Source organism: Hypanus sabinus, chromosome 3 (genome assembly GCF_030144855.1).
Source record: "Hypanus sabinus isolate sHypSab1 chromosome 3, sHypSab1.hap1, whole genome shotgun sequence".
NCBI classification, from domain to species: Eukaryota; Metazoa; Chordata; class Chondrichthyes; order Myliobatiformes; family Dasyatidae; genus Hypanus; species Hypanus sabinus.
The window spans coordinates 45,761,353-45,776,632 of record NC_082708.1 but is presented as its reverse complement, the minus strand read 5'-3'; the positions used below and the strand labels follow the sequence as shown (position 1 = coordinate 45,776,632).

The window sequence follows — 15,280 nt, the reverse complement described above, 5'->3', positions numbered from 1 at the left end:
TCTATTTTCACTGCTGCCATTGGGAAGAAGGTACAGGAGCTTTAGGACTCACACCACCAGGTTCAAGAATAGTTATTTACCCTCAACCATCAAGCTCTTGAACCAAAGGGGATAACTTCATTCAACTTCACTTGCCTCATCATTGAAATGTTCACACAACCTATGGACTCTTGTGTTCTTGATAGTTATTGCTTATTTATTTATTATTATATATTTCTTTCTGTATTTGCACTGTTTGCTGTTTTTTGCACACTGGTTGAACACCCAAGTTGGTTTGGTCTTTCACTGATTCTATGAAGGTTATTAGTCTATTGTGGATATGTTGAGTATGCCTGCAAGAAAATCTCAGGGTTGTATATGGATAATAAATTTACTTTGAAGTTTAGCTAATGTAGCACCATACTATTTTGTACAACAAAATTAACAACATTAAAATATTACATCGCTTAAAATGATCCAATACAATTGAAGACTTTTTCCAAGAGATAATCATCTAGAAATAGTTGTTGACCATCTTAAATCATCAATGTAGCTTTTATTTATCACTGAAAGTAATGCATTTCAATTTTAAATTGATAGATAGGTATGAAAGATTGACAAGTTCCTGGCTGAAAAACTTGTTATACAATATGCTTTTCCTACATGCTTTTACACTACCTCACAAACTCTTCTATCGAAAACAACGTTATTTAAAATACATTAATATTTTAGGTCCAATTATAATATGGACAAAATCTTTCTTGACTTAGCCTATAACCTTCCACAGTATTTCAATAACTGCACCGACCTTTTAAAGTAGCACAGCTCCCAATGCCCTGAATGGGTAGCTGCCATGGCCCTTTCTAAAGGTTCAAACAGATCATAGGCATCAGAGCCCTAAGAACTATAAGCAATACAGAAGTGTAACCATTGGTGTAATGCAGTTACAATATCAGCAACCTGGGTTCAACTCTGCAGCTGTCTATGAAGAGTTTGTATATTCTCCCCGACAAAGCATGGGTTTCCTCTGGGTTCTCTGGTTTCCTCCCATATTCCAAAGATGTGGTTATGTGGTCACATAGATGTAACAGAGTTAAAATTTCAGGTCCAAGGTCCCTTGTCAGACCTTGGTGAGGAGTCTGAGACTGAAACATCTGCTTCTCTTTCCCATGCTACCCTACCTGTTAACAGAACTGTTAACAGTGTTAACGGAAGTGTCTGCTTTTACCTCAAGATAAAACTAGTGTCTATTTGACATTGTTTTTACTGCAGACTTCCAGCATCTGCAATTCTTTTGATTTTAATTTGCATCGGTCCTAAGGCTGTCTCCCACAGCATTAATAGTTTGATACGACTTTCTATGGGTCTTTTTCTGATCTCTTTCTAAATGTTTCTAACCATTGATCTATGGTTGATAAAAATAATTAGGTCCAATAACAGATTAGGAATGAAGGAAAGATAAGTACAACAAATGAAGGGGAGAGGAGGGAAGCAAGTTTGATGAATATGACATTGAGAAAATACTCAGAGGCAGGCTTTTTTTTTTACACAGAATTTGTTGCATTCTAAAATTTTACTTTTTATTTAATATGTTTTATATCTGAAAACATGGGGGTTTTGTTACAACTTCAAAATGTCTAGGGGTTTACAGGAAACAGTTTGATCATACTCAGCCACTCTGGCAATTTATTCTCAACCTCATCTATTTCTTCAGGTCAACTCAGCTGAAGTAAAGAAAATCTTAGCACCATGCAGTCTCATTAAAAGCTATTTCTATATTCTCGCTGCTTTCCTTTGGAAATGAAGTAAAATTAATTGATTTGATTTCATCCTTATTCATAAATATCTTAAAACATAATGGTTATGTTTCAATACTTAATGATTTAAGATAGTTATGAATAAGAATATGTTTTACAACTCAATGGTTTTAACATAGTTATAAGTAAAGATAAAATCACTTTTTGCGGGAAGGAACTGGACTGGGGGAGGGCAAATTATGACAGGATAAGACAGGAGCTAAGGGGCACTGATTGGGAACAGCTGCTGTGAGACAAAACCACATTTGACATGTGGAAGTTGTTTAAAGACCAACTGATCAGAGTTCAGGATCGGCTCCGGTAAGGCGTAAAGACAAGGATGGTAAAGCAAGGGAACTTTGGTTGACTGAAGAGGTCTTAAATTTAGTCAGGAGGAAAAGGAAAGCATGTATGAGGTTTAGAAAGCTAAAATTAGACTGGGCCCTTGTGGAATATCACGATAACAGGAAAGTGCTCAAGCAGGTGAGTGCAAAGGCTAAAAGAAGCCATGAAATGTCCCTGGCAAGTGGGATCAAGGAAAATGCCAAGGCATTTTATAGTCACATTAAAAAAAGAGGACAACTAATGAGACTGAAGGTCCACTGAAGGATAAAGAAGGAGTGGCTGAGGTACTAAATTAGTACTTTGTGTCAGCATTCACTGAAGAGAAGGATTTGGAGGATAGTGAAGACAGAATAGGGAATTGCCAATGTGCTGGAATATTTTGAGATTAAGGAGGAGGTAGTGCTGGATCCTTTTCCTCTTAGCTTAGGTGAGATTAGAACTAGAGGTCATAGGTTTAGGGTGAAAGGAAATATTTAAGAGGAATCTGGGGAAATATTTCTGTACTCAGAGGATGATGCAAGTGTGGAATGAGCTGGTAGATACAGGTACAGTTAAAACGTTCGAGGGAAGTTTGGATACATACATGGATAGAGGGGATATGGTCCTGGTTCAGGTACATGGGATAAAGTTAATATGGTCTAGGAGGCAGAAGGACCTGCTTCTGAGCTATTCCACTCAATGAGGACTTGTCCACCTTAATGCCTTTCATAGTGTTGTCGATGCCATATATCCCAGAATATTGGAAGAAGCACTTAAGGAGATTTCAGAGACTTTGATAAAGATCTTTATGTCCTCACTAGCAACAGGTGAGCTATCATAGGCCTGGAGAGTAGCAAATGCTGTGCCTTTGTGCGAGAAAAGAAATAGGGATAATTCAGGTAATTGCAGACCAGTGATTGTTACGAAAGCTGTTGGAGGGATGTGATCTATATGTATTTGGAAAGCCTTGTCATGCTTAGGAGATGGTCAGCAAGACATTGTGCAGAGCAGTCATGCATTATAAACCTGATTGAGTGTTTGGATGAGATAACAAAGAACTTTGATGAGGACAGGGCAGTCTGTACAGACTTTAGTAAGATTTGATGGGAGGTCAACACAGAAGATAAAGATGCACGGGATCCAAAGTAAATTGAAAGTTTGGATTCAGAACTATCTTCCCATAGAAGGAGAGTAGGTTATTCTGGCTGGGGACCTATGACCAGTATTGTGCCACAGAGATCCATGCTGGGATGTCTTTTGTTTGTAATATACAGTATATTAATGAGCTGGATGAAAATAGTGATGGGCAGTTTTTCGTTTGTGAAGATAATGAGATTGGTAGAGTTCTGGACAATATAAAGTATTCTCAAAGAAGACAGAAAAATACAAGTCAGTTACAGATATAAATAGAGAAGAAGCGGATGGCATTTACTCTGGGAAAATGTAAGGTATTGCATTATGAGAGATCAAATGAAAGAGGAAAGTCTACAGTGAATGGTAGACTCTTTAATAGCATTGAGGAGGCGAAAAGGGATCTCTGGGTCCAGGTCCATAGCTCACTGAAAGTGACTATGCAAATGGATAAGGTGGTAAAGAAGACATATGGACAGATTGCTTTCAATGGTAGGCTTTTCAAGCATTAGAGAAAGGAAATCAAGTTGCAACTTTATAAAACTTCAGTTAGACTGTACTTGGAGTACTGTGTACAGTTCAGGTCACCCCATTATTGAAAGGAGACTGTGGACAGGGTGCAGAAGAGGTTTACTCGGTTGCTGCCTGGATTAGGTATGAGCTATAAGGAAAGGTCAGACAAACTTGGGTTGTTCTCTCTGGAGCACTGGAGACTGATGGGAGACTTGATAGAGGTTTTTTTAAAATTATGAGAGGCATAGATAGGAGACAGTCAGAATCTTTTTGCTATAGGATGGAAATGTCAAACACCAAAAGGACATGCTTTTAAATTTGGAGGGGGGTGGAGTTTAAAAATGACGCAAGGGGAATTTTTTTTAAATGGAGAGTGGAAGGAACCTGGAATAAGTTAGCAGGGGTATTAGAAGAAAGGCAGCTTGGTGGAGTTTAAGGGACTTTTAGATATACACTTGAATGTGAAGGGAATGGAGAGATATTAATAATACACAGAGGAGGAAATTTAGTATAAAATGGCATTGAGATTGGCACAATGTTGAGGGCTGAAACAGTCTGTCCAGTGCTGTACTCTTCTATGTTCTAAGTCACTGATACAGTCAGCAGGCTGAAAACACAATATCAGGTTCCAAGTGAATGCTGACCACTGATTGACCTTAAATATTAAATGTGGTTCTCTCCACTGTAACAACAACCTTGCACTCTACCTCAGCATGACCTAGGAACTGCCTGTGGACTTCAGGAAAGGGAAGTTGGGAGAGCTCATACCAGTCCTCATTGAGGGGTCAGTGGTAGAAAAGGAGAGCGGCATCAAGTTCAGAATCAGGTTTAATATCACTGGTATATCTCATGAAATATGTTGCTTTGTGGCAGCAGTACATTGCAATACATAACAAAAAACTATAAATTACAATTATATATTCATTTTTGCACTATTTTATATGTGATCAGAAGATCAAACAGCTTTTGTGGAAAGAGACACAAAGTCATTATTTCAGATCCCTCAGAATGAGGCTTATTACCAGTTGTGGAATTTGTTGCTCTGCAGCAGCAATACAGTGCAAGACATAAAATTGGTATAAGACTAAGAAGTTTTTATTAAAATGTTGAGTATGCATCTTCAAGGTTTTGTACCATCTCCCTGATGGAAGTAAGATGGAAGATGGCATGCCCTGGATGGTGAACGGCTTTAATAGTGGCACCGCCTCTTGAAGATTTGCTTTATGCTGGGGAGGGTTGTGTCCATAATGGAACTGGCTGAGTCTACAGTCCTCTGTAGCCTCTTGCAATCCCATCCTTTGGGGCTCCATACCAGGCTGTGATGCAACCAATCAGAATCCTCTCCACTATTTATTTGGTAACCTATCAAATCTCTCCAAACTTCTAATGAGGTAGAGTCACTAAGGTACTTTCTTTGTGATTATTTTAATGCAATGGTCCCAGGTTAGATCCTCCAAGATGTTGTCACACAGGAAATAACATCTCTTCAATGACAATCAACACTGGCTCATTTCAAGAATGAATGCTTAGCCCACTGCTCTACTTTCTCTAAACCCATGATTGTGTAGCGAGGCACAGCTCAAATGCCATCTATAAATTTGAAGGAGACACAACTGTTGCTGGCATAACCTCAGATGGTGACGAGAATGCATACAGGAATGAAACAGATCTGCTGGTTGAGTTGTGTCGCAACAACTGTCGCTGCTTGACCTTAACACTGCCGTGTGTCACTGGATTCTGGATTTCTTGACAAAGAGACCACAGTCAGTCCATGTTGGCAGGAACATCTCTGACTCCATCACACTGAGCACTGGATCTCCACAAGGCTCTGTGCTCAGCCCACTGCTGTTTACACTGCTAACACATGACTGTGCAGCCAGATTCAAGGGGAACCTGATCATTAAAATTGTTGATGATACCACAGTGGTGGGCTCATCAGCAAAAATGATGAAACAATGTACAGGGAGGAGGTCAAACACCTAGAGAGCTGGTGCAGTGACAACAACTTGATGCTCAATGTCACCAAAACCAAGGAGATGATCGTCGATTTCAGACGATCTCAGCCTGAACACACTCCCCTCAGCATCAGCGGCTCCACAGTGGACAGAGTGGAAAACATCAAGTTCCTTGGGGTGCAGATCTCGAACAATCTCACCTGGTCCAGGAACACCACTGGGATTGTAAAACGAGCCCAGCAGAGATTGCACTTCCTGAGGAAACGTAAACAAGCATCACTCCCCACTAACATCTTAACTACATTCTACAGAGGGGTGGTTGAGAGTGTGCTGACCTTTTGCATCACAACCTGGTACTCCAGCTGCAGTGCTGCTGACAAAAAAGCCTTGCAGAGGGTGTTTAGGGGAGCAGGGAAGGTTATTGGGCTCTCCCTACCTTCTGTCCAAGACCTTTTTCAGGATTGATGCCTCCAGAAGACACGGTACATCATTAAAGACCCTTTACACCCTCTCCATAATCTGTTTGTTCTTCTGCCATCAGGCAATTGTTACAGGAGCATCAAAACAAAAACCACAAGGCTACTAAACAGCTTCCTCCCACAGGCAGTCAGACTGCTAAATAGCTGCTCTACCTGACTCTGCTTTGGACACTTTTAACTTGCACTGGACACTTATAACTTGATTTTAACCGACATGTGGCTGTTGTGTTTTACTATTTATTGTTGTGTTTACTATTTGTTGTGTTTGTTATGTTAGGATTGCACTTGCCCCTGGGAAACGCTGTCTCATTCTGCCTTGCAGAGCTGATGTATGGTTGGAATGACAATAAAGTTTTTGAATCTTGAATCTTGCACTCAACGTTAGTAAGACCAAGGAATTGATTGTGGACTTCAGGAAGGGGAAGTTGAGGGAACACACATCAGTCCTCATTTTCCTCCGACAACTACTACAACTAGATCTTTACCTTCCCTCACCAAGCTCCTCTGTGGCCCTGAAGAGATGTTCTTTATGCCTGCACAGCCTTTGGGACTCAATGCTGTGGCTGCAGAAATAACTGTCCCTATAACCTGTACGTTTCTTCTTACTCTTGGAAGAATTGCATGCATTTTCTTATAATGTAGGATTTTCATGAGTATATTCAGATTCATTTATTTATCACTGTACATCAAAACATACAGTGAAATACATCATTTACATTAACAACCAACAGAACCTAAAAATGTGCTGGGGGCAGCCTGCAAGTATCACCACACATTCCAGCACCAACAAAGCATGTCCACCACGTTCACAGAGCATGTCCACCATGTCGGAATTAAAACGTACAACATTAAAATGCTTCCCCATTGGTATGTATAAATATTGACCTATGCATTTAAGTAGATTTGCATTGTGTTGTTTGATTGTTTTTTTCATTGTTCTTCATTTATTCTTTCTCAAAATCTGTTTACACTTCCATTGACATTTATTCTAAAAAAACTAGACAATGAAACAACATGCACATAGAAAAGAATATCAGATTACATGAAGAGATGTGGAATATGAATAAATATATTTTAATTGCCTGATGCCATTACATTATGTTGGAAAAGTGAAAGAAAATTAAGGGAAAACATTCTTGTTATGGTCTATGAGGAGCTTAAGGTTATCAATGTTATGGTCTTACTCAAACATATCAGCTTGTGAAGGGGAACACAATATCTTTCTTGAAGGGAGGGCTGGAAGGGAAGCTCTCGGCCTTTCAACATTAGACATTAATGAATAAATCAGAAAAATGACCGTCTAGTCTTCAAATGATAAGAGGAAACATTTTCAAGCTGGTTTTAGATAAAGTCAGCACAGATAATTAAGTCTTCTTCAAATGAATACAGAATGGGCTTCATCAGTAAGGGAGTAAAAATAGAAAAATGCCTCCTAAGAAACTTGTTTGTACCATTACAGAGTGGAATGGGAGTGGGCAGCAATGCAGAAACTTGCTATTGATATGTGAAAAGTTAACAGAAATCTTAGAATTTTTAAAAAAGAATATAAACAATAATTCAATTGTTCTTCATTAAGCAAATTGTGCACCTACTGAAAATCAAGCATTTTACTTCAAATTAAACAATTATTAAATGCAAGAAAACTCCAATTATATATTTGTAGTTAATTCACTATGAAGTTTTGTGAATATGTTAGGTTTCAAAGGTTCACTGAATGCAAACTGCAGTATTTGAAATATAATTTTCTTCAATGAACACATACAAAATGCATTGTTGTGGTTTAACTCTGTTGTTTGAAGACAATAAACAGGATTGACACTCACGATTTGTTACAAAAACTGAAATGAAGCATTTTGAAAAATATATGCTTAGTGAAAGAAGGATGTAAGAATGTAATTTCATTGTAAAAATACATGACAGTAAAAGCATCTTAGAAAGCAGCTTCTTCATAGGGTGGAAGTTAGTTTTTATATACAATAACTAGATTTAAAATAATGACATTGAATTAAATCTAAAACTTCCAGACAATTGTCTTGACATATTATTTGTCAGGTATAATTTCCAAAACTGCCACATTATTCTTGAGAAACAATTACAGAATATGATATTGTAGGATAATACATTTGGGAGAAATATACATAATTCACAACCACTGACATTGAGGGGGTTTCACTTTAAGAGGCTGGTCTGACGTGATAACGCTGTTATGAAAGAATTTTCAGCATGCTTTTGTGTTTAGGTTTTAGAGTTCAATAAAATGTGTAGAGGATTTCATTCAACATAAAATGCCTCACTTCGTTTTCCTTGCAAAAACCTACGTTGGTGACCCAGATGCCCTAGGACGGGGGTCGGCAACCTGCGGCTCCCGAGCCATTTGTGGCTCTTTCACCTCTGTGCTGCGGCTCCCTGTGGCTTTGGGAAATAATTGGTCAGTATTTAATTAAAATGTATTTTATGTTAGTTTGTTAGCTTTTGAAATGTAATTATGGTGATCTTGTACATTTCCTGCCACATCCGAAACGGCTCACAATTAGCCGGCATTCCGGCTAAGGGAGATAGCCTACAGGGGTTTGTGAGTACGCGTCTTTTGCAGCATCTGCGTCCATGGGGGCTGGGTTGAGGGAGGCTTAAAAGCAAGGCTGTTTAGTTCGAATAAAGCTATCTTTGACTGCAGTTTACTGACACCGCTACAACGTGTTTTTATCGCTGGCTGTCCAGACGGAAGGTGCTGAAACGCTTTGTCGCGTGTCTGGAAGAAGTGAAAACTTTCCTGGGCAGCAAAGGGCTCACCTTTCCTGAGCTGGAACAGCCAGAGTGGCTGGAAAAGCTACACTTCATGGTAGACATGACAGCGCACCTGAACACGCTGAACACAGCTCTTCAGGGGAAAGGACGTACAGCCCTGCACATGTTGGAGGATGTTTTGGCATTCGAGCGCAAGTTGACAGTGCTTGCCAGAGATTTACAGAAAGGCACTTTGTCTCACTTCCCCAATTTGAGAGAGTTCAAACAAGGTCACGACATGATAATTTCGGAGTATTTACATTCTGCAATCATCGCAATGCAAACATCGTTTGGGAAACGCTTCTGTGAGTTCAGAGAGGAAAAAAACACATTATCCTTCCCGGTCACTCCCTTAAGCATCGATCCTTCCCTACTGAATACGACTGCATTGGCAGGTGTGAGTCAACCTGATCTTGAGATGGAACTGGCCGACATAGCCGACAAAGACATATGGGTGTCCAAGTTTAGACGCTTGACAGCAGACCTTGAAGATGTTGCCCGTCAGAAGGCCGTTCTTGCTCAGAAACACAAATGGAGTGATATTGAAAACCTCACAGATGACAGCTTGCGATCCTGTGTAAAGATGAAGGTGACATCATACAGCCCTGATGTGCAGACGCTGTGCGCTGAGGTCCAGGAGCAGAAATCCCATTAACCAAGTATGATAAATATTTTAATTGCCTATTATTTTACTTATATTCATATTTTTTCATAGTTCAGTGAAATAGTCCTTTCATTTTTCAGGATGACAGCTGGCTGACGTTATTTTTGGTTTGCTGCTGGCGGAAAATTTAAGTTCGGCGTTTTTCATAAATACAAGAAGGACTCAAATAGACATTGAATATTTTACTTAAAAGTAACTTTCAACCCAACGTCTTTTTTTCGGAGTTCAAAATGTTTTTGTTGCATGCAGAAATGTAATTTCGTTTTCTCTGCAGGAGTTCATCAATTTCATAAATGCAACACATTATAGTTTGTTTATACATAGCATAAAGGCAAAAAAAAACGTTGTATGCAGTGTTATTTCATTTTAAATGTCAAACGGGTTTTGCGGCTCCCAGTGTTTTCTTTTCTGTGGGAAACGGGTCCAAGTGGCTCTTTCAGTGGTAAAGGTTGCTGACCCCTGCCCTAGGATGATTCCAGAGTTAGGGAACATATCGACCAATGTAGTCGCTTTGAAACTGCCAGAGTTTTGGAAGCAAAATACTGTTGCTTGGTTTGCAAAACCCAGCTTTTGATGAGTTTATTTAGTCTTTTTGCATTACCAGCACCGATGCTGCTCCTCCAACATAAAGCTACAAACTGAGAAATTCTTTCATTACACAATAATTTACCAATATTCAATAATGTGCAGACTGCACATTATTGAATCTTGATAAATTATTATGTATATTATTATTCTGCACTTTATTATTAGTTAAGTCTGCACACTGCTAAGTGTGTTTTTAAATGTTGCCCCAGTAATGAAAGAATTTTCCACTTGGGATCAATAAAGTACTTATTATTATTATTATTACAACAAGCTGGGGCCCAGTTCACTCTGTGCAAAATCTCCGCCAATGATACCAAATTCTACTAAGTAGTAGCGTCACTCAAGAGTTCCACAGCTTGAGAGTTGTGAGTCTGCTTGAACACTCGCCTGAACATGATAAATAAATATTAATTGCTGAAAATTCAACTTTTGCAGACTTTTGGACTATCAGAGCATGAGCAGGCCAAACAGTTGCTTTCCTTACTTGGTCTCGTCACTGCTAGGCCTTCAGAGCTAACGGACCACATACTATCTCTCCAGGGAAATCACCATCATTGTTTTATTTTTAAAGTTCTCTTCATGCAACATATGCCTGATCAAGTTTGTATAGCCCTCTCTAACGCACCCGTGAAGTACTATAGGGAGCTTGCTAAAATGGCTGATAGTCTAGACTCAGCTAGGCAGCAATGCATCATTCCTCTTCCTCTCTCAATCTCAAAAACCCCAGTCAGCAAGGCCCTCAATATAAGGATGCTCACAGCTGCAAAAAGGACAACACTGTGCCTGTGTTTTCACCATGCATGCTTTGGTATGAATGCTGGGAAGTCCCAACCACCTTTACCCCATTCCACACATCCAAGACTTCTCAGCATGTTTAGATGGTAAGTTAATTTTTTCCAAAATCAATCTAGCTACCATCAGGTGCCTGTGTGCTCAGAGGACATTCTCAAAACAGCTGTGATAACCCCACTTGGCTTTTTTGAGTTTCTGTGTGTGCCATTAGGACTGAAAAATGTAGCACAGACTTTCCAATGGCTGATGGACTCTGTATTAAAAGACAGATTTTCTTTTGGTTTACCTAGATGAGATGCTTGTTCAAATCCAAACATGTACCTCATTTCCACGCAGTTTTTCAGTGCTTAAGCCAACACGGGTTAATTATTAACCCTGCTAAATGCCAGCTTGGGTTGTCAACCATTGACTTTCTTAGCCATGACATCTCTGCAGAAGGTACAAACCCCTCCATAAAAAGTAGCTGCTACTATAGATCTACCTCTGCCCTGCATACTAAAAAAGTACAGGAGTTTTTAGGTAGAATGAATTTCTATCACTGCTTCATTCCATGAGCTGTTGAACTTATACTCCCCTAGTATGGTGTGCTTAAAGGCCGCATGACCAGGGCATTTGATAATACTAAAAGACTCTTTCTGACGTGACCCTACTGGAGCACCTGCTCCCCAACACACCCATAGCCATTACTACTGACCTCAGACTATGCTGTGGGTGCTGCAAATGGGGCAGTTCTAGAAAGCTGGGGTTTCCTGTGTAATGTCTCAACCGGTCGCTCTCACCCCATCATGTCTGCAAACTGGAGATGGACTGTTTTTGACTCCATGTCAATGTGGACCTTGTTGGTCTTCTCCCCCTCCCATGGTTTCATGCACCTTCTTACCATGGTGGACTATACCACCAGGTGGCCAGAGGTCATTGTTCTAGCATGGACGATGGCTACAGACATGGCTTGGGGGTTCATCAGCACCTGGGTTGCTAGGCTTGTCCTCCCATCTGATATTTCCTCTGACTGTGGTCCCCAATTTATTTCAGACCTTTGGGCTGTGATGACTCAGAACCTCAGAGTCAGGCTACATCACATGATGGCATATCACCCACTGTCCAATGGTTTATGGAAGCAGTCTTACCGCTCCCTAAAGGCTGCTCTGAGGGCTTCCCTGACCAATGAGTGTTGACATGATCATCTCCCATGGATCCTGCTGGTGATCAGAAATGTTCCAAACAGATGACCCACAGTCGTCTATGGCTGAGTTGGTATACGGGCAGCTGTGATGACTGATAAGCAATTTCACTCCCGATGCTATGACCGCCTGGTCGGCCTCTCAACACCGTTCCACCCTCCTTAGTATATTCATACAGCACTCTTTGGTTCCTTTTGACATACATTCCACCTTGTTTGTTTTCAAACGCCATGATGCACACCAACGTTGAAAGGACCCCTAACAATGGCCTGTTCTGTGTTTTGGAATGGGGAGAAGAGACCTATAGATAAGAGTGGTAAACCTGAATGTATTTCATTAGATCGCTTTAAACTGGCCCACCAAGATTTGGAGTATTCCGCTGCCATGCCCTTAGCAACACAACAAGACCATGAGCTTGTCAACGTACTTCTGGACGAGCCAGAGACACCTGTGGTTCCTCCACCTGTGGAATATAGGGCACGAGCCAGATAGCTCATCCAAGCTCAGACAGGTTCATGATGCCGATTTTAGTGAATTCTGGTAGTGGGGGGAGGAGGGGGCCTGTGTACAGTAGTGTAATTGGGAGAAATACACAGAATTCACAACCACTGACACTGAGTTGGGGTTTCACTTTAAGAGGCTGGTCTGATGTAATGACATTGTTGCGCAAGGATTTTTAGCACACTTTTGTATTTAGGTTTTGGAGTTCAATAAAATACGTTATGGGTTTCATTCAACAAAAACCACCTCACTGTTTTCCTTGTGAAAACCTAAAATATTAGTAATTAGCAATCACCAAATGTGCTTAAATATAATGAAATGTACATCTTTTTCTTGGTAGATGTTAGAGATGGCTTGAGAAGTAGATGGTATAGGGTAAAAGAAACATGTGACAAGCAGTTCACCTCAATATTTTACTAATGGCTGATCTATAACTTAAGTCTATTTAACTTCTGTAAAAACAGTGGATTCTGGTTAATTGGTTAATTGGGCTATTGGTTAATAGGGGCAGACACTTATTGTGAACAACTCACAGAACCAAAGCTAATTGGGAAAATAGTCAGGATTCCCTTTGCTTATTTGGGAACTAGGCTGTTTAATTAGGACAGGAAACTGTTGCAGAACAGTTTTTAACTATCGTCAGTGGTGTGGCTGTTAAGACACTACACCATTCTTCTGGAGAATAGTTTTAAAAATAACATCAGTTGCGTGTCTTTGTGTTCAAAATGCAATGATTTCTGTTACTGATAGTTGGTGAAAAATAAGCCACAAGACAATTCAAAATTGTTCAGCTCACTGTGGTTTTAAGCATTTAGACTTGGAGATGCCAGATACAGTACAGCCAGGAAGCGATTTCACTACTTCAATAAGTTAGAAACTATGAAGAATTTGAAAGTATTAGAATCAGAATTAGGTTTATTATCACCAGTATGTGACATGAAATTTGTTAATTTAGCACAGCGGTTCAATGTAATACATAATCTAGCAGAGAGAGAAAAAATAATAATAAATAAAATAAAACAATAATAAACAAGAAAATCAGTTACATATATTGAATAGATTATTAAAAAATGTGCAAGAACAGAAATACTGTATATTAAAAAAAGTGAGGTAGTGTCCAAAGCTTCAAAGTCCATTCAGGAATCAGATGACAGAGGGGAAGAGGTTGTGCCTGAAACACTGAGTGTGTGCCTTCAGAATTCTCTATCTCCTACCTGATGGTAACAGTGAGAAAAGGGCATGCCCTGGATGCTGGAGGTCCTTAATAATGGATGCTGTCTTTCTGAGACACCGCTCCTTGAAGATGTCCTGGGTACGTTGTAGGCTAGTGCCCAAGATGGAGCTGACTAGATTTACAACCTTCTACAGCTTCTTTTGTTCCTGTGCAATAGCCCCTCCATACCAGACAGTGATGCAGTCTGTCAGAATGCTCTCTACGGTACAACTATAGAGGTTTTTGAGTGTATTTGTTGACATGCCAAATCGCTTCAAACTCATAATAAAGTATAGCCGCTGTCTTGCCTTCTTTATAACTATATCGATATGTTGGGATCAGGTTAAGTCCTCAGAGATCTTGACACCCAGGAACTTGAAACTGCTCCCTCTCTCCACTTCTGATCCCTCTATGGGGATTGGTACATGTTCCTTCGTCTTACCCTTCCGGAAGTCCACAATCAGCTCTTTCGTCTTACTGACGTTGAGTGCCAGGTTGTTGTTTTGACACCATTTAACCAGCTGGTCTATCTTACTCCTGTATGCCTCTCGTCACCACCTGAGATTCTACCAACAGTGGTTGTATCATCAGCAAACTTGTAGATGGTATTCGAGCTATGCCTAGCCACACAGTCGTGTGTATACAGAGAGTGGAGCAGTGGACTAAGTACACACCCCTGAGGTGTGCCAGTGTTGATCATCAATGAAGAGGATATGCTATCGCCAATCCGCACAGGTTCTGGTTAGGAAGCTGAGGATCCAATTACAAATCCAATCAACAGTCATCTTGAATATTACAATGAAAATTAAGATTTGGAACAGCAACCGTCAAAGCATTGTATGAAGGGAATCCATTATCTACACTTAGTGTCTACACTGATTTTGTTCATTTATAGTCAATCAAAAGTACATGGCAGCATGAACTGGATGAATTCCTCCATCAGTAACTATTAGGAACCATTTAACAGTTTTATGGTACTGCAGTGGTATTAATAGTGCACTAATTTGTTCTGCATTTTATTTAAATGCATAATTTGTAACTCAGTTAAATGGTAGTTTTTATACCTTTTGAACTACTTCCATGAAACTTTGGCTAATTGGGGCAGCCACCTAATTGGGCCACAATGTACTGGTCATGATGTATCTCAATTAACCAGAACACACTGCATTCAATTACTTTAACTACATTTCTTCAATGATATGAACAAAGAATAAAGAGTTGTATATTCACTATTCAAAATGAAAAGCATAGTACAAGACAAGACAGTATAGTATAGACAAGAGCAGGATATTACTAAAGAAAAAAGACATGCTTATTTGAGGCTAAAAATTTAGCAACTTGATTTCAATACAGTTAAGTTCAGAGCATTCAACTTTTATT

At 39.8% G+C, this 15,280-nt stretch overlaps 2 protein-coding genes across 2 annotated transcripts in view; one reads left to right on the top strand and one right to left on the bottom strand.

Moving 5' to 3' along the window:
- micu2 (mitochondrial calcium uptake 2) overlaps nt 1-15,280 on the bottom strand; it is a 406,323-nt gene that overhangs the window by 287,465 nt on the left and 103,578 nt on the right. The window lies entirely within an intron of this gene.
- On the top strand, nt 8,427-10,156 carry LOC132390753 (general transcription factor II-I repeat domain-containing protein 2-like). The gene is made up of 2 exons (XM_059963303.1): nt 8,427-9,620; nt 9,706-10,156. Exon 1 carries the CDS (start codon nt 9,014-9,016, stop codon nt 9,614-9,616), a length of 603 nt encoding a protein of 200 aa, XP_059819286.1. The 5' UTR covers nt 8,427-9,013; the 3' UTR covers nt 9,617-9,620; nt 9,706-10,156.

Excerpts from the sequence above, each read along its gene's own strand:
- LOC132390753 (XM_059963303.1), top strand. The coding sequence starts at position 9,014 with ATGGTAGACATGACAGCGCACCTGAACACGCTGAACACAGCTCTTCAG.